The sequence below is a fragment of the Pleurodeles waltl genome, chromosome 10 (assembly GCF_031143425.1).
Source record: "Pleurodeles waltl isolate 20211129_DDA chromosome 10, aPleWal1.hap1.20221129, whole genome shotgun sequence".
NCBI classification, from domain to species: Eukaryota; Metazoa; Chordata; class Amphibia; order Caudata; family Salamandridae; genus Pleurodeles; species Pleurodeles waltl.
The window spans coordinates 409637769-409656604 of record NC_090449.1 but is presented as its reverse complement, the minus strand read 5'-3'; the positions used below and the strand labels follow the sequence as shown (position 1 = coordinate 409656604).

Below are 18836 nucleotides of genomic sequence, written 5' to 3'. Positions count from 1 at the left end.
CGGCTCCATTCGGAGCCGGCTTCCTCGTTGCTGGTGCTTTCCCCCCTGGGCGGGCGGGCGGCCTTTTGGCGGTCGCCCGCCAGCCCAGCGGGAAAGTCAGAATGACCGCCGCCGTCTTTTGACTGCGGTACGGTCTTCTGGCGGTAGGAATGAGGGCCTTTATGTACTAAATTATCTGTACACTTTCAACAAGGGAAGAAGTATACTCCGCCAATAGAACATTTTTCTGTTAATTATTGGTCAAATCTCTTTGCTCAAGATGATTCTCCTCCTGCTTTTCTTTTTTCTGTTGTCAAACGTGATTAAGGTTCACCAAAATTATTTTAAAGGAAATGGATCAAATTTTGCACCAGTTTGTATGGTCAGGTGTAAACCCCGTACTAAACTGGAGACATTACAGTTGAGGATCGAAGATGGGGGCTTAGCATTGCCATATTGCAAGAAATATTACCAAGCAGCCTTTCTGGATTGGATTATCAGAAAAGCAGTATCCTACATGCTGAACACAAACTTTTACTTTAAAAAAATGCTGGCTGACAATAGTGTTGAGCTATTTTGTTTCCTCAAAATTCTAAGGCTCCCCAAAAGAACTAGATACAAAACTCCCCAAGTAGTGACATCTTGTTTCAATCAACTTAAAGAAGAATATTAGCTTAAGCAGCTTCTTTATTATTGTCACTTCAAGAAACTAAGATATGGGGATTGCAGATGGAAACAAAACGTATCAAGGAATGGGAGAAGCTAGGTTTTCTACAGTTTAATGATTTTGTAACCACAGGGCAAACGTGGGAGCAGCGTAATCTAGACATCCCAGAGATCTCAAATGGCTGTATTTTTCATTTCTGCAAATTCATTATTTTATTCGATGTGTTTTAATAACGTTTGATCCAGGTGCTCCCTCCTATATCCAAGCAGGTCACATGAAAAGACAGATGGGGTGGGGAACTAGTATCGGTTATTACAGCAACAGCTTCAAGCAAAATTAATTCCAGATACTTTGAAGGCGACGAAGACAGAAACAGGATGTAAACTAGACATTCAGGTATAGAAGCAGTACAACAAGCGGGCCCACAAATCTATCAGGGGTGCGAATTTTAAAAGAATGGCCTTCTTTACAAAATGGAGAATATATTATAACCTACTCGAGTCCAGAAATTTTTTCCATCAGCATCGGGGGCTTGTTATAGATGTCATCACAAGGTGGGGGATTGGGTGCATGTATGCTTTACTTGCCCATGCTTGCACGTATAATGGGAAAAAAATTATTTGTATGGCTGAGTGGCCAAATACGCGTGTGGATAAGCCCAGACCCTCTGTCTGGGGGCACTTTTATGTATTCCCAGCAATCCTGATCTCAGTATTTCAGGAGCAGAAGGTTTTTATCACATCATTGGTTGCAAAATTGCTGATATTACAACAAAGGAAAATGGTAATACCTCCATCTTTTGAACGGTGGGGAAGTAAGATGACCCAAGCTCAGTAAAGGGAAGAAAGATATACTCAAAGGGTGGGAGCAATGCAAAAATTTGCAAAGATTTGGGGAAAGGGAGCAATGCATCAAGATATCATATTAGAGTGTGATCTAGGACAATTTAAATATAGCCCTGGGGAGTTGGTGGTCCCCAGGGTGGGGGACCTAGTTACATATAAACAACGCCTCCAGGACTTAGCTCACCCGGGGGCTTAAACATTTTTTACTTTTATTTTTTATTATGGCAGATCCGCAGCGACTCCCGCTCTACATTAAAAAAATAAAAAATAAAAAATGCTTTTTAGCACCCCACCACCAGAGCTAAGGGGTCAGGGTGTCACAAAAAGAACACTAGTGACTATCAAAAAGAGATCATCCAACTGCTGTCACGAATAGAACTTTCATACTAGATTGCCATTTGGCAGCATAAGAGACAATAGCATTCTCAGGACTACTAATATGGCCCTGTACATGTTTTCTTCCGAGGAAAAATGAACACACCTTCCTCAATAAACTGCATTCCAGGACTCCTTACATACACACTTTACCCAAACTTCATGAACAACTGTTCATAACAAGCTGCCCTGTCCCCGCTGCCTTAACAGTCTCCGTGTGAAAGTCTGCAAATTAAGCATTATAAAAATTACTATCAAGCAGAAAGACATCATGATACACATGCGGAAGGCAACAACCTTCTCTCATCATAACTCTTCTACTCACCGCTCTGACACGCTTAAGACGTTCTTCCAACTTTTCTCCTGCTTCCCGTTCTCGCAGAACCACCTCCAAACGACTAATCAGCTCAGCAGCAAATTTCTCTGGATCCACATGGATATCCTTTGGGATGCGATATGTATGCTGGAGAAGAAAAACTGTGGCTTTATTTGAAAGGAACTAAATATGAACATTATTTAACAGACTACATAAATAAAGGAGAAAACCTTGCAGCCTGAGATATAACTAGGCACAAGGGTCACTTGAACACTATAGGTCTTGCAGGTCCCCATCTGTCAATGCCCACCCCAGCCTCTACTACATGTTTGAAAGCAGTGACACTCCCAATGATCCACTCTGCTTGCCTGGTAATTTGTCTTGTCCACAAAATTTGACTGTAATTCTATGCAGTGATTCAGATTTCTATCAGCAGCATAAAAATATAAATACAACTTTTTCCAGTGGGCCTGGGCTGACTGGAGAGCTATACCAGCCATGCACCGGTGCTGCCAGATTCCAGGACAGGCACATGCATCTGGAGACAAAAGGCAGAGACATACTGGAGACAACTAGGCGGGGGCCAGATTGCACAGGGCAAAGGGGAATTTATCAGGATGCAGGTAGTTTGGAACAACCCCATAGCAAACTGGGTGTGGGGGATCACAACTAGCACCATTCATGTTGGCCAACCCCCACTAGAAATTACATCAGCCATTCATACCTGTAGGAGGCAGACAAGCTTCCTACAGGAAGGGTATTGGAGGGAAAAAAAGGCATCAAGGCAATCAACAACTTACCTTTAAGGCATACACATTCTGCTAGACTGTGAAATTCCTGCTCTTGTTCCTCCTTCCCAGTCCTCTGCTTGATTAATTCCTAGTTATTTCGATTTTTCTTTTATCTATGCCCGACTTATTCCACTGGCACTACCTAAATAAGGCCCATATTTATACTTTTACCGTCGGCTAACGCCATTTCTTTGCGCCATTCGGGCATCAAATTTATACTTTGATGCACGGCGGCGCAAACCACAGGTGTGAGTCTTTTTTTTTTACTCAAACCAATGCGTCATGTCGTAAAGAAAAACGATGTTAACGCAGCGAAAATGACTGAGCCGGCTTACGGCGTCGAAACCAGAAACGCACCATTTTAAGCGGCCCACAACACAGCAAAATGTGCTTAGGAAAGCCAAAATGGATCCCAGATGCTTGCACAGACCCCAGGAAGATGACAACAGACCAGGAACCAGCCAGGAGGATCGACAGAAGACCCAGGACAGGGAGAAGAAATAAAGAAAGTGTTGCTTCAGTGCAGAAGAGCATGAAATATTGGTGAAAGAGGTGACGGAACACCAGCACCAACTGTTTGTCACCTCAAAGTTGACAATTAGTAGGAGAGAGGCAATATGGCAACAAATGGTTGACAAGATCAACAGTGTGGCAGAAGTACTGAGAACAGTCATCAAGTGCAAGAAACGCTGGCATGACTGCAAGCGCAGGACCAAGGAAAAGATGGCCAGGAACAGGAAGGCAGCACTGCAGACTGGAGGTGGGAGTCCAGCACCACAGGAGGCCCTGGACCACATGGAGATGGTGGCAGCCGTCATCCCTGAGGAGATCATCACAGGGACTCAAGGACAGGACAGCGCAGACTACCAGGGAACAACACAGATGCAGGGTAAGTCGAATGGGGAACTAAAATGCCTCATTGTTAACTGCAACTGGGAGAGGGAGGTGGGGGTTTGGGGGGGGGGGGAGACATACCTACTACACAATGCATGTAAGTCATGATATTCAGGGAGGGGCATGGGTAAAGGGGCACGGTACGGGGCATGGTCTGTTTAGAGGAAACCTGGGGCACAGTTCTACACTACACTACACCAACAACTTTTACAAGGGGGTATGCTGCCATGCCAAGGATGTTGGAAAAGTAAAGCCAGGCCAGGAGGGTACGGTACAACGTAAAACTGGCATGCTGGTACACGTTAGCCAGTATTCTCCCTACATGAACTAGGGCCCAATTAACAATCTCAGGCCATATCTGCAAGTGGAATGTAACATGGACAACAGATGCCACTACCACCTCTGCTGTGTGTGCAGGTCAAGTAGCTAATGGCAGTAACGTCCCCATGGATCAAACACACCCAAATTAGAGGGTTCAGGATGACAACGTTATCAATACAAATGTTCCAATCCTGTGAAATGGGATTGTCCATAGTTGCTACAAACATGCAGCATGGGTATGACATTAGTGCTGTGTACCTCATAATGTTTGACAATGGCTGATGTGTCATGGTCCACCCTATGCCTGGGTCACAATAGCTCCAATGACATCATGCAACATCCCAAATGTCATATTGCTCAGACAACAGCATTTGGGGGGGGGGGGGGGGCATATGAAACTGGCTACAGAAATACACCTGCACAGTCAGAGGAGGAAATGGAACACTGTTGGGACCATCAGTGCAATCTTATGTAGCACACATTTCCCAACATCAGCAGTACACACTACCAATGCTGACACCCGTATCATGCCATGCCAATGCAATACATAGTATATGCTAGGTCTCAGCAACATATAGGTGGATGTGAAATATCAGACTGTGTCAGTTCCAGAATGTTAAGTGTGGTGCAAGTGCCATCAGAGCACCCACAGCCAGTGAAAGGCCTCACCATGAGAATGGAAGTAAATGGAGGGTTGAGTAGGACAAGAAGCTGGAACTTCACAAATAGGCCAGAACCAACACCTAGAGGATGTGATGCTGACAAGTCCCCAAACTGACCACAATATATGTGACATGCAGGTGGGGCATAGGCCTGGGAGAATGCTAGTATGAAAGCGGGGAACAATGAACAGGAACCAAGATCACAATGTGAAACCAATAGGAAGGCAGGCACGTCACATTATAAATCCCACAACACAGACACACTAATTGTACCATATCTCATTCCAGCGGATGATGGCTCTCCTGCTGATATGCCTCTCCGGGACTACCCTGATGACATGGATGACGAGCTGACAAACATCAGCCAGCAGACCCTCCAAGATGTCCTTGGGACCCCTCCAGATACCACCTTCAGTCGCAAGGAGGAGCACAGAACTAGCAGCCATCACAGAGGACCCACCCACCACCCCAATTGTACGGCCTGCCAGCTCCAACACAGCTGAGGACTCTGTCGACACTGGGACCAGCTTTGAGAGAACTGAAGTTGGAGTACAATGGGAGCTGGCCAAGGAGGTGTGGGTGGGGAAGGAAAATATGGCAGCAAGCCTAGAGGGGGTGCGTTCATGCATGATGTCAACTGCAGAACAGGCAGCAGCCATGTGAGGGCAAACATCAATCTTGCAGGAACTTGAAAAAAGGTTGATGGAAATCAGCACAGCTGCAAGAGAGTTGACACAACACCAATCCGGTCAACATGTTCACGAATGCAATATTGAACCCCTCAGGGCCGACTTGGCTGCCTACCACAGTGATGTGGCTGTTATACTTAAGAACCAGCAGCTCCTCCTTGCTGCAGTACTGCCCTTCATAGCCCCACAGTTGGCAGCTACTGGGATGTCCGACTCCACGTCTTCAAACACTGAGGAGTGTGTTGCCCCTTCACAACCACCACCACCACCAAGGGCAGAGGAGACAACACACACATCAGAAAATGAAGACAATGAACAGATCACCTTCACCCGTAAGAGTACCCGGTAGCACTAGTCCCTGCCACATGGCCACCTATTGCCAAGGTCTTGTGCTTTGTAACATGCCAGTCTTGCAACAACTGCACTCAAGCACTGTTCTACAGCCCACTGTTTATCTTGTCACCCTGCCCTGTGAATGTCTCTCACTAACTCAATGGCAAATCCTGTCCCTCTGCACTGTCTGGCACTTCACCCCAGCATGTCCAATGACATGTCCTTTTGCACTTGTGTAGGATCACAATGGAAGGTGTCACACTAATGAACTCACAATCATGGACAGAGTACATATAGCACTACAACACTTTCAAATAACTAGCACTTACACAACAACTTTGTCTCTCTGTAATGTGACACATCAACCGCGAGGGAGATCAGTGATGTTTACCTCAGGTCAATGAATATAGATTGTCAATACACCTGACCTGACAGAATGTTGGCTGATAACTATGCACAGTGGTCTGGATTGTACCATCATGTGCCCTTCCGGAGGCTTAATTCTGAGGAAAATAGACACTATACACCATAATTCTGTGTTGGACAGAATAACGCTTCCTCAAGGGAAGTCTAAGCCACAAATTATTACCTTCAACTTTTTCTTCAAGCCAAAACTTACACATGTGCCATTTGACCCAAATTTTAGCTAACACACACCATCCTGCATGAATGGATGTTTATGAGTTTACGTACAAATATGTAACCGGGCTGAACATTGTAACAAATGATAGGTGTGAGTTATGTATACCATATTACATGACAGCATACTACCACTCACCTTATAAGGATTCGCTTGGACATCAGGCTGCAGGCAGACTTAACACAGTGTCCCCAATAACAAATCTGGTAGCAAAGTATGTGACATTGAAAACAAAAATAAACAATACTTTGGGATCCAGAGTAACCTTGAGTGGTGGGTGCAATGGATGGCAGAATCTTAGCAAAGTAGCTTTGGTGTAGCTGCCAATGTAACAGCTCAGTTGGAATTTGGTTGCAGGATGGGATACAAAAGCTGATACTAAAGACACTGTTCACTTATGCCAAGGCCCTGATCCCCAAGCATGACACATACTGTAAAGGTTTACCTAAATATCTATTAAAACAGTAACAACAGAAGCTAAAAGCAGGGGAAACCCCTTACCTAACTTATCCTAACAACACATTACCCACAACTGGCCATAACTAACCTAAGATAAACTTACTTATCACATTTAACGAAACGATCTAAACATCAACCCCCCTTATAAGACGGGGCACATGGAGGACAACATATACTAACCTAAACACATACTATCTTATACTAAACAAATATATATTATTTTGTATTTTTCAATTTGTTTTTTTTTTTTAAAACACCAAAACCCCATCATCCAACACACACAATAAAAAACAGATATTAAAAGTATCATACCCCCACCCCCCACCAACTACTACTAACAGCCTATTCTAACCTAACACTAAGCCCCCTAAACCCACTAATGAAAAGAAGCAGGAAAGAGGAGGGAGGGGAGCGAATCATGGCTGAAGATATATTGTTTACAAGTTCGCCCTCCGCAGGGTCTTTTTTATGGCACGCACCCTCCTATTTACTTGTGTCACCGCCTGCTGCAGCCTGGTCATTTTCCTCAACATACGGTCCAAGTTCTGTTGCATCCGCTGAAAATCGGCTGGGTCATGGACTGCAGCAGGGGTGGCCTGGGTGCCAGTTGAAGTAGTATGTCCCCTTGTCGGTGCCATGCCTGTAGGAGGAGGTGCAGGTGGTGCTGTGACAGGCTGTGGAGCAGTGGAGGTTGACGGTCCAGCAAAGGTGCCTGCTAAGGTTGGTGCTACCTAGGTGGTAGTGGCGGTGGCTGTGTTGGACACCGAAGGGCCCCCTTGGGCAAATGCCCTCCACACTCCGGAGGCTCTTACATGGCGATAACGCCTTGCCATGTTGCGGAACCCTGATTACACATCCAGAATGTGGTGGTAACGCAACGCCCTGCGCTGAAACTCCCGAATCTGGATGGGATTCATATTGGCAGCTGTTTAAACAAATATAAAACCAAACATTAGGTACTTCATTGTGTGATATGGCTCCAGTAGTAAATCAGGCAATACCTCTAATGTACCAGAAACAGCCAATATCATCATACAGATCACCGATTGTCCCTGAGGAAGTACATGCTAATGCAGCCTACACATGTCTTATCAAACAGCACAGCAATACTCTAAAAGATGGGCAACAACTTGAATGACCTATGCATCATTGTTCAGCCATCTGTCACGTCAAAAAAATGCTGCAAGTCCTCCACCATTGACAGGCCAACTAATGATTATCTTCTGGATGACAATCAAGGGCCACAAGATCTGCAAGTTGTAAATGGAATTGCCAGGATAGAATGCAGTTGCTAATCACGAGTGGGTATCCTAGGTTTGGACAAGTGACTTACAGATTTACATGAATGTGTATTAAACTTGGATCATCCGTCCTAGGTACACTTCACAACCCTACGCCTGTGCCTTAAGAGGGGAGGGGGGGTGTGATCAAGCAACAAATACTTTCAAACATCAAGCACACCCAGGAAGCTTTGGACAGCTGCACATGGGTTTGGGCAGTCCACCACAGGTAAGAAGGATGTCCAACTAGGATACACCCAAACCTTGGACAATCCCATCTATACTTATGTTTGGAAATGCAGACAATTGTCAACATCATTTCCTACCAGTAACACATGACTTACAACAAGCAGATAGATGCAAGCACACATCTGATCATGAGCTGCAGGGAAACCTAGGCCATTATACTCAAGAGCCTCATACACGACACGTGGAGCTTCATGCTGCAAGGAAGTCAAACATACAGTCAAACATGTTCATTAGTGAATAGGGAAGCTGAATTCTGTGGGTAAGACTTTGGCATCCCTATTCTGTGAGAATGAGGGTCTGACTTGCTGACTAAATCACAAATATGGTCCTCTGCTACATTTTCTGACTAAGTTTTATCCACAAAAGTCCTCCCTATTCACATGGCCGTGCCTACAGGACTGCCCTACAATCCCAAACTATGACTATACGGTAATGATTGCCCAACTCAAAGATGGCAACAACAAAAAATGATACTCCACTCAAGGAACATATCCGATCATTGACCAACGCACCACACCTTGCTATGTATCCAGCACACAGGAGTCAATCACACAACAGCAGCACACACAACACAGAACATAAATATCAACACTTACTGGAGATGTCTGGGTCCACAAATCGAGTCACCTCTCCGATAGTGTAGGGGGCAGGTCCACCTGTAAAGCATGGAATGGAGAAATGTGCTCAATGTCTGTGCACTGTACAACAGTTCCAAATACAAATACTATGTGTAAGATTAAATCAGAAAGTCAAGCCTCTCAGACATGATGACACTGCATCAGACATACCACTGCAAACACGTACAGACCCGGGCACTCCAGTGAGTGATACACACATCTGCAAACATGCAGTGGCCATAACTATGATGTGGTGGCAAACATGCTCCATCATTTGTTTGCAGACTCATTCAAGGAGTGTATTCCTCTCATCATGTGTTTCCATGAGAGACATGCAAAGCCACTTTCCTGGAGGACTGCAGTACCAGTCACCCAGCTATTGTGACTAAGACCAATGTAAAACACACAGGTACAATGTACAGAGGGCCAGGGACAGTTGTTACCACTCAATTTGTATAATTTGCTTCATTTTATGTGTCACATCTATGGTAAGTTGCACCAAACATTGAGATATGAACCTGTGTGCGTTACTTTTGGCATCCAACCCTAATTTAATTGTGGCACAACAAAGTCCAAATATCAATCTAAGATGTTACCTGAGGTCAGCTATAACTTGTTACATATGTGTCAGAATCCAGTTCAGACGTTTAACCAAAAAAATGAGGGACACATTATTTCTTGAAATATCTGGATTTAGAACATGTCTTTCCTGGTTCACTCACAGACCATGCATAAAACATATGTTAGAGCCACATTTGCATCATCTAGTGATGTGAAGGCAGCACTAATTTACAGGCTCCTGTTGTGTTTTGTAAGTTAGTGCAGCTTTTGCGTCAACAAATGACAGTAATGTGTAGGAATTATTTTATAACTCACGGCAACTGTAGGTTTAACTTGCATTCCACAGGTCTAAAAACATTGCCTGCAGCATATGAACAAATCTGCTACTGTCACTACAGAGCATTTAAATGTGCACATTACACTGAACTGTACTCACCAACAGGGCCACCAATCACAATCCCCAGGTGGTCCAGCAGGTCTTGCTCCCTCGCAACCAGGTCAGCCCAAAGGTGTTTCAGCTGGTGGTCGTTGCACGGTAGATTTGCTTGAAATAGTACAGGACCTTAGCCCACGAGAGCCTCCTTGCCTCTGTGTGATACCCCTGTATCACACGCCCACCTGCTTCTATCATTAAAGGTAGGAAGTGGCACACATCAGGGCCTCTTTGCTGATTAATCTCACATCTATTTACCACGCAAGCCCCATCAATATGTTGGGGGCAATGTGAATCAGTGTGTGGACTGTCAGGGTCTTAACGTGTTGACATGTCATGCACATTATCGGACGCTGTTTGTTGTGCTGGAGGCACCATACCCAATCCACGCATACAGCCATGGTACACTGTCACTAATGCTTACAGGAAACCCAGACAAGGGATGGGACATGATTAGGCTATTTGAAGAAAAGTTCCACCCCATGATACGATAAACTGATTATGCTATACAATGTATTTGAGTATTCATTGTAGACCTACCTGACAATACCTCAGGAGGAAAGTGAGGGCTTGGAAAGCCACTATGAGACAAAGGTAGCCACAGGGAACCTTTATGGTAACGCAAAGACAGGAACTAGTCAGGCTAACATGATGCAGGGTCAATCAGGATCAAAAATTTAACAAGGCAAATACACAGTGAGCAGACTGAGACTGGTCAAAGCTGGAACACTGTGGAAAATGAAAACTGTGTCCTGCGTGTTGGAATGTAACACAATAACCCAAGGCCTGTGTTACAGAAGTGATTTATACGGCAATGCATAACTGGGATACACATATAATGGCAGCTTCTATGCTGTTCCAGGAAGCTGCAAGGGCAGTGCATGTTCAAATGGCTGGTCTGCATGGAGGTGCTCACAGGTGTGTGCAGCTTCAGTCTCTCACCAGTCCTGTAGGTAAGAATCAAGTTCAAAGGGCCAACAGTACCTTTCACATGGTGTAAGGAAATGCCTCCTTGGCATGGTTACCCCCTGACTTTTTGCCTTTGCTGATGCTATGTTTTGAATTGAAAGTGTGCTGAGGCCTGCTAACCAGGCCCCAGCACCAGTGTTCTTTCCCTAACCTGTACTTTTGATTCCACAATTGGCACACCCTGGCATCCAGATAAGTCCCTTGTAACTGGTACCTCTGGTACCAAGGGCCCTGATGCCAGGGAAGGTCTCTAAGGGCTGCAGCATGTATTATGCCACCCTAAGAGACCCCTCACTCAGCACAGACACACTGCTTACCAGCTTGTGTGTGCTAGTGAGAACAAAATGAGTAAGTCGACATGGCACTCCCCTCAGGGTGCCATGCCAGCCTCTCACTGCCTATGCAGTATAGGTAAGACACCCCTCTAGCAGGCCTTACAGCCCTAAGGCAGGGTGCACTATACCATAGGTGAGGGTACCAGTGCATGAGCACTGTGCCCCTACAGTGTCTAAGCAAAACCTTAAACATTGTAAGTGCAGGGTAGCCATAAGAGTATATGGTCTGGGAGTCTGTTTTACACGAACTCCACAGCCCCATAATGGCTACACTGAAAACTGGGAAGTTTGGTATCAAACTTCTAAGCACAATAAATGCACACTGATGCCAGTGTACATTTTATTGTAAAATACACCACAGAGGGCACCTTAGAGGTGCCCCCTGAAACTTAACCGACTATCTGTGTAGGCTGACTAGTTGTAGCAGCCTGCCACAAACCGAGACATGTTGCTGGCCCCATGGGGAGAGTGCCTTTGTCACTCTGAGGCCAGTAACAAAGCCTGCACTGGGTGGAGATGCTAACACCTCCCCCAGGCAGGAGCTGTAACACCTGGCGGTGAGCCTCAAAGGCTCACCCCTTTGTCACAGCCCCGCAGGACACTCCAGCTAGCGGAGTTGCCCGCCCCCTCCGGCCCCGGCCCCCACTTTTGGCGGCAAGGCCGGAGAAAATAATGAGAATAACAAGGAGGAGTCACTGGCCAGTCAGGACAGCCCCTAAGGTGTCCTGAGCTGAGGTGACTAACTTTTAGAAATCCTCCATCTTGCAGATGGAGGATTCCCCCAATAGGATTAGGGATGTGACCCCCTCCCCTTGGGAGGAGGCACAAAGAGGGTGTACCCACCCTCAGGGCTAGTAGCCATTGGCTACTAACCCCCCCAGACCTAAACACGCCCTTAAATTTAGTATTTAAGGGCTTCCCTGAACCTAAGAATTTAGATTCCTGCAACTACAAGAAGAAGGACTGCCGAGCTGACAAACCCCTGCAGAGGAAGAACAGAAGACACCAACTGCCTTGGCCCCAGACTTACCGGCCTGTCTCCTGCCTTCCAAAGAAACCTGCTCCAGCGACGCTTTCCAAGGGACCAGCGACCTCTGAATCCTCTGAGGACTGCCCTGCTTCGAAAAAGACAAGAAACTCCCGAGGACAGCGGCCCTGCTCCAAAAGAACTGCAACTTTGTTACAAGGAGCAGATTTAAAGACCCCTGCAACTCCCCGCAAGAAGTGTGAGACTTGCAACACTGCACCCGGCGACCCCGACTCGACTGGTGGAGAACAACCAACTCAGGGAGGACCCTCCGGCGACTCTACGACTGAGTAACCAAAGTTGTCCCCCCTGAGCCCCCACAGAGACGCCTGCAGAGGGAATCCCCAGGCTCCCCCTGACCGCGACTGTCTGAACTCCATTTCCCGACGGCTGGAAAAGACCCTGCACCCGCAGCCCCCAGCCCCTAAAGAAACGGAACTTCTGTGCAGGAGTGACCCCCAGGAGGCCCTCTCCCTTGCCCAGGTGGTGGCTACCCCGAGGAGCCCCCCCCTTGCCTGCATCGCTGAAGAGACCCCTTGGTCTCCCATTGAAACCTGAAGGAAACCTGACGCGTGTTTGCACACTGCACCCGGCCGCCCCCGCGCTGCTGAGGGTGTACTTTCTGTGCTACTTTGTGTCCCCCCCGGTGCCCTACAAAACCCCCCTGGTCTGCCCTCCGAAGACGCGGGTACTTACCTGCTGGCAGACTGGAACTGGGGCACCCCCTTCTCTCCATTATAGCCTATGTGTTTTGGGCACCTCTTTGACCTTTGCACCTGACCGGCCCTGAGCTGCTGGTGTGATAACTTTGGGGTTGCTCTGAACCCCCAACGGTGGGCTACCTTGGACCAAAAACTGAGAACTGTAAGTGACTTACTTACCTGTGAAAACTAACAATAACTTACCTCCCCCAGGAACTGTGAAAATTGCACTAAATGTCCACTTTTAAAACAGCTTATTGTGTTTTATGTGAAAAGTATACATGCTAAAGTAATGATTCAAAGTTCCTAGAGTACTTACCCGCAATACCTTTCAAACAAGATATTACATGTAAAATTTGAACCTGTGGTTCTTAAAATAAACTAAGAAAGATATTTTTCTATAACAAAACCTATTGGCTGGATTTGTCTCTGAGTGTGTGTACCTCATTTATTGTCTTGTGTATGTACAACAAATGCTTAACACTACTCCTTGGATAAGCCTACTGCTCGACCACACTACCACAAAATAGAGCATTAGTATTATCTCTTTTTACCACTATTTTACCTCGAAGGGGAACCCTTGGACTCTGTGCATGCTATTCCTTACTTTGAAATAGCACATACAGAGCCAACTTCCTACACATGGGAAGCAATGTACAGGTGATTACAGGTCCTACAGACTACAAGGCAGTGCATTATTCAAGAAGATGTCCATGCAGACAGAAGAACAATGACTATGGCATACCATACTAAAGAGAGAATCACACTGGATTTAGAATGAGAGTCTGGTTGTGTGTAGATGAGGGATTATCTGGGTACACATATTCCATTTCCAGGGTACTCTGAAGAAGGGTGGGGTGAGACAGGGAACATGGCAGTGGCAGGACTTACAACCTGGGCTGGCATGTGCAGGGGATGTCTTGTGAGCAATGCTAGTCATACCTGGGGCACTCATGCTATCCATTTCCTGCTTATATGGAATTCTTGTCACACATACTCCTTGCAAAGATAGCTGATATAACACTTACTGATGTCAAGGGTCTGGTTATACCTTCTTGTCACCAATGCAATAGCACATCCACTGCCTCATGTATGAGGCAAACATGCTCCATCATTTGTTACCGTATTGACTGATGGTGTCTTAGTTGTGTGCCATATGCTGAAATGAACAATGTTGCCAACATGTATGTGTCAAATAGCTGTGATCCTGTGATATTGCCCTTCAAATGTGAAATGGACAGGATATGTGTCATTTACAGTGTGTGTGAGAAGCTGGGTGTACATTCATACCCAAATATGATGTGGATTTTTCTGTATCCTAATCTGTATTTCTGCAATGGTCCAGGAGGCTACACTCTGATTATGATTGTTAGGGATAATATTATGCAAAAGTGATTACACAGACCATGATATAGTGAATAGAATAGGTGTTTATTGACATATGGCAAGACAGTGGTGATGGATGTGTAGAGTTAAAAGGATTTTTTGACAATATGTTGTCTCCGACGCAATCCTGCAGCTGTGTTTGGATGGTCCCCCTCATGTTGATGAACAGCATCCTCCTCTTCAGGCATTTGTGGGTCGGTTCATATAGGGGAATGTTCCTTCTTACACATATGTTGTGCAGGATGGTACAGGTCAAAATGATTTTCCACACCATTTCAGGTGAGTATAGGAGGCTGCCTCCGGTGATGTTGAGGCACTTGAATCTTGACTTCAGGATGCCAAAAGGTCCTCTTGACTATGGTGCGTGTCCTACGATGTGCTTCATTATAGGAACGCTCTGATGCTGTGCTTGGGTTTGCAAATGGGTCATGATCCATGGCTGGATCCCATACCTCTGATCAGCTGAAAGAGAAAATGAGTGAGCACATGTTTATGTTGCTTGCACCATGATTATCACTTTGCATGGCAGTTGTTCTCTTGTGTTGTCTGTGACTCATCAGTGTTTGTGTTATTCTGTGGAATCCTAGGCTTCTAGCATGTACCATCAGCATTGGGTTGTTTCCTTATCTGAACGGGTGTTTGGCTGATTGACCGGATGTCAGCAGTATTTTTGTAGAGTTGCAGTACATTGTGTACTCCCTTACATTATGTCATGTGAAAGAGGTGTCCATGTGTCTTAACTGGGGGAGACATGATACTTCCATACACAGAATCAATTCCACAGTGGTGGTATCACGGTTGCATCTATATACCCTGGACATCCCATCCAATGTCACATATGCAATAGAATTAGTTAATCATCAGTGAGACCCTTAGATTTGGCTAGGTGACAATGTACAACACATCTCCGTACGTTGTCAGCACCGACGTGTTGACAATTGACTTTACACAAATTTCACGTGACAAATTCTCTGCAGACCTATCTCTCTGCCCTTGCCAAGTCGACTCCGGTTCTAACGTGTACATATACTACTGAACATGTTCTAGTTCAGCTGGCTAACTTGGTTGTGAGGTTGTCATTTGGAGTGTCAGAAGGTCCGTATGCCTGAACATCTGTTGTGTGCGTGTGAAATTGTCTCAAACCGTATGTGTAGGAATGTGCACTTTCAATAACGTCACATCAATATGTGTTCTTCGCACAGTCCACTTGCTTATTGGTAGTGGGCAATGTGAGAGCAGGAGTGATGTGAGATATTGGTACAGCCTCAATGATTCCATGTCACCTTCATTGTAGTCATCATCATGCTATGTGTGTCATGGTGTTTGAACTGCAGCAAAACACATTACACACCCCTTACATAGTACATATTGGTTGGAAGGGTGTTTGATTGAGTGTTATTGATGCAATATTGAAAGATTAATCTTCCAGGTTGTACTGCCAGTTGAGGCCATGTCATTGTGGTGTTTTGAATTGTTCCTTAGTGTCTGTGGAGTGGCATCCGTTGTTATTTGGTTCTGTCATTTGTCCATAGGTGTGTATCCAAATGGGTCAGGATATCACACATGCCTAGCAGTGTCACAACCTCATTGTCTTCCTGGCCACGTGTCAATGTAGTGGTGTATGCTGTGTGTGTATATAAGTAGGTTTCTGGACTTAACAAGTAGGCCATTTCCTTATCGTCCACCCTGGAAGTGTTGATTGATGGTGCAGTGGCGGAAGATGAATGAATCATGTACACTCCCAGGATACTTTGCCACAATGTTGGTGACCAATCCCCGGTGATCGACAATGGCCTGCACATTGATTGTGTGTGCGCTTTCTGTTGCAGTATAGATGTTCGGTTGCAGCAGATGCCACAATGCGTACATGTGTGCAGTCAATGGCACCAAGCACATGTGGGAAGCCGTTGATTTGATAGAAGCCCTATTTGGTCTCCTGCTGCTTCTGCTGTGTGTTCGGGAAGCTGACGTGGCAGGGTGTGAGGGAGATGATGGAATCCAATACCTTAGGTAGGAAGGCAGAAAATGAGGGCTGTGAGATCCCAGCAACCAGGGCACCAGTGGTTTGAAAGGATCCACTTGCCAACATGTGGAGTACAGCTAGCAGCTTGGCTTCTGGTGGAATGGTGTGCGGTGTCTGCAAGCTGGGTGCCAACTGTGGCTCAATGTTGCGCCGCAGCTGCTGAATGGCTTGCCAGTTGAGCCTGTACCTCTGGATGATGTCTTGTTGGTGGAGTCCCAGAAGGGTTGTCCTGGTGCGGAAAATCCTCTCCTGCCTTCTGCGTTGCCTTTGGGGTCCCTGCTGGTGTTGTAGAAGCTGCTGTTGTTGGTGGTCCTGTGCTCTGCATCTGCGTGCATGCTGGATGAAAAGCTCCTCCATGTCTTCCTTTTGGAGCTCTGCTGTTGCTTCTGTGTGTTTTCCTTAAGTACTGGTGTGTTTGCCCCTTTTTAATGCCTGCCCTGACCCAGGCGTTATTTTTTTTAATGCAAATCGGGCTGTGCATCATTTGCCGACTCTGCCTCCCGGTCGTGCGAGATTTTTGCACAGTAGCATAAATATGGCGCACGGGTGTTAACGTCATTTTTTGGACAGGAACGCTTCCCTTGCATGTCATTAACGCAATGCGGTTTCCCGCATCCAGAAAATTATGCACACAGCGGAATTTTGGTGCTCAGGCGTCAATGTTTAAATATGGGGCGAGGTTTGCGCCGAATATGCGTCAATTTTTGATGCACATTCAGCGCAAACAGAGTATAAATATGTCCCTTAGTGTCCTAATGGTATCCTCCTTCTTTCTATTTCTACCTTGGAAAAATAATACACTGGGTCACTACCAAGCCTTAAGACAGATTCCAAGTTCCCAAGGGCCAGTTATACACACCAGTAACTATAAATTGGTAATACTGAAACAGGTTATCAGCAGGTGTGGATCCCTACTTTTGTGAAAAGAATTCACGTAAGAATGTCCTTATGACAAGATTTACATGAAGAGGAGCTGAAATGTTTTGCCATGTCCCTATGAGCCCTGACCAAAAAACAGCTCAGCATGCCTGCTTTCAGCAGCTTTTGAGTGCATCAAGGAACAAGAGCTACACGCCAAGGGATCATTTTTTGGATCAAAGATACCAGAACGAGATGTTGTGCAGATAGGTCCCACAAGGACATCTCATAGCATCTGTTCAGTGTAATTTATATACACCATTACAGTTTCTATGACCTACAACTTTTGTGTTTAACTGCTCTAAATAATCTCAGTGGAGAAAGTTGTCTTGGCTCCGTCTCCGATAGAAATCACACCCTTATTTCCGAGTTATTGCAAAGGACTGAAGGATTAGGGGGAGCTTGCATATACAATGTTCATTCTAAGCAGACTTGTCACAGAAAGAGGGTGAGATTTCCAAGATGCCTGCAGAGTTCTGTTAGGAAAAACAAACTGATGGTGTATAGCCTGCTCATCTTGTTGTGAAACAACCTGTAAGGAGCATTGCTTACCCCTCGGTGAGGTCGGTGTAGCAGTGCTACAGTTCTCCTCTACCTGTATGAGGCAAATGCAACACTACAAACTAAACCCAATAGCCGAGGCAAAGATACCTAAGGTCACTGACTGCCAGGAGAAGACTTAACGGCATCATTTTCAAAATACCCACATCTATGGGATATGTACCACAGCTCAATATTGCTATTGGCATACCAATAGTCACTAAATAAATTCATAAAAGATCTTTTGCTTAGCAAATGGTACAACGTGCAGTTAGTCTGCATTGGGAAAACACGAGATCAGCAGCTAACCATGGGAAGAGTATCTACTATGAGTAGGATGCATGGAATGGCTTTTACTTACAGGAATAGTGGGCAAAGGAACTTGCCCATTTGCTTTAGCACTTTCATGCATTTCCCGCCGGTGCTGTTTTCGGAGCCGGTAAGGTGGGACACCGCCATCTCTGTGGAAAATAAACACAAAAATTGGTCAAACATCCTTCTAGCTGCCACGAACTTCCTCTGCATAGCATTAATAAGTACATTTTGAAGTGACAGCTACTTCTTTAACAGTAAACTGAAAAAACATACTTTACATAATATAATGACTTGCAATCCCAGCTCGTATTCCACCTCAATCCCTTCTCTGAAGATCAATTCAATATCCCCTCCCTCAGTACGAAAGGGCCACTTATCAGCATAAAAAAAAAATGTATTAAAAACTCAAGCCCAACTAGCTAATGCCCTGCTCCATAAAAACTCCGACACCCATTTAGATGTGTTTTTATTCATCCCATCTAATTCAATGTCGGAGAGATGTAGACAGAAA

At 45.5% G+C, this 18836-nt stretch overlaps 1 protein-coding gene across 4 annotated transcripts in view; it reads right to left on the bottom strand.

Annotated features, from left to right (window-relative positions):
* AXIN1 (axin 1) overlaps positions 1 to 18836 on the bottom strand; it is a 345962-nt gene that overhangs the window by 231642 nt on the left and 95484 nt on the right. For all 4 annotated transcript variants that reach the window (XM_069210655.1, XM_069210657.1, XM_069210656.1 and 1 more), the window contains 2 exons: positions 18372 to 18471; positions 2192 to 2329 (listed from right to left, as the gene is read on the bottom strand). In XM_069210655.1, the coding sequence (XP_069066756.1) occupies positions 2192 to 2329; positions 18372 to 18471 (238 nt within the window). The remainder of the gene's footprint in view (positions 1 to 2191; positions 2330 to 18371; positions 18472 to 18836) is intronic.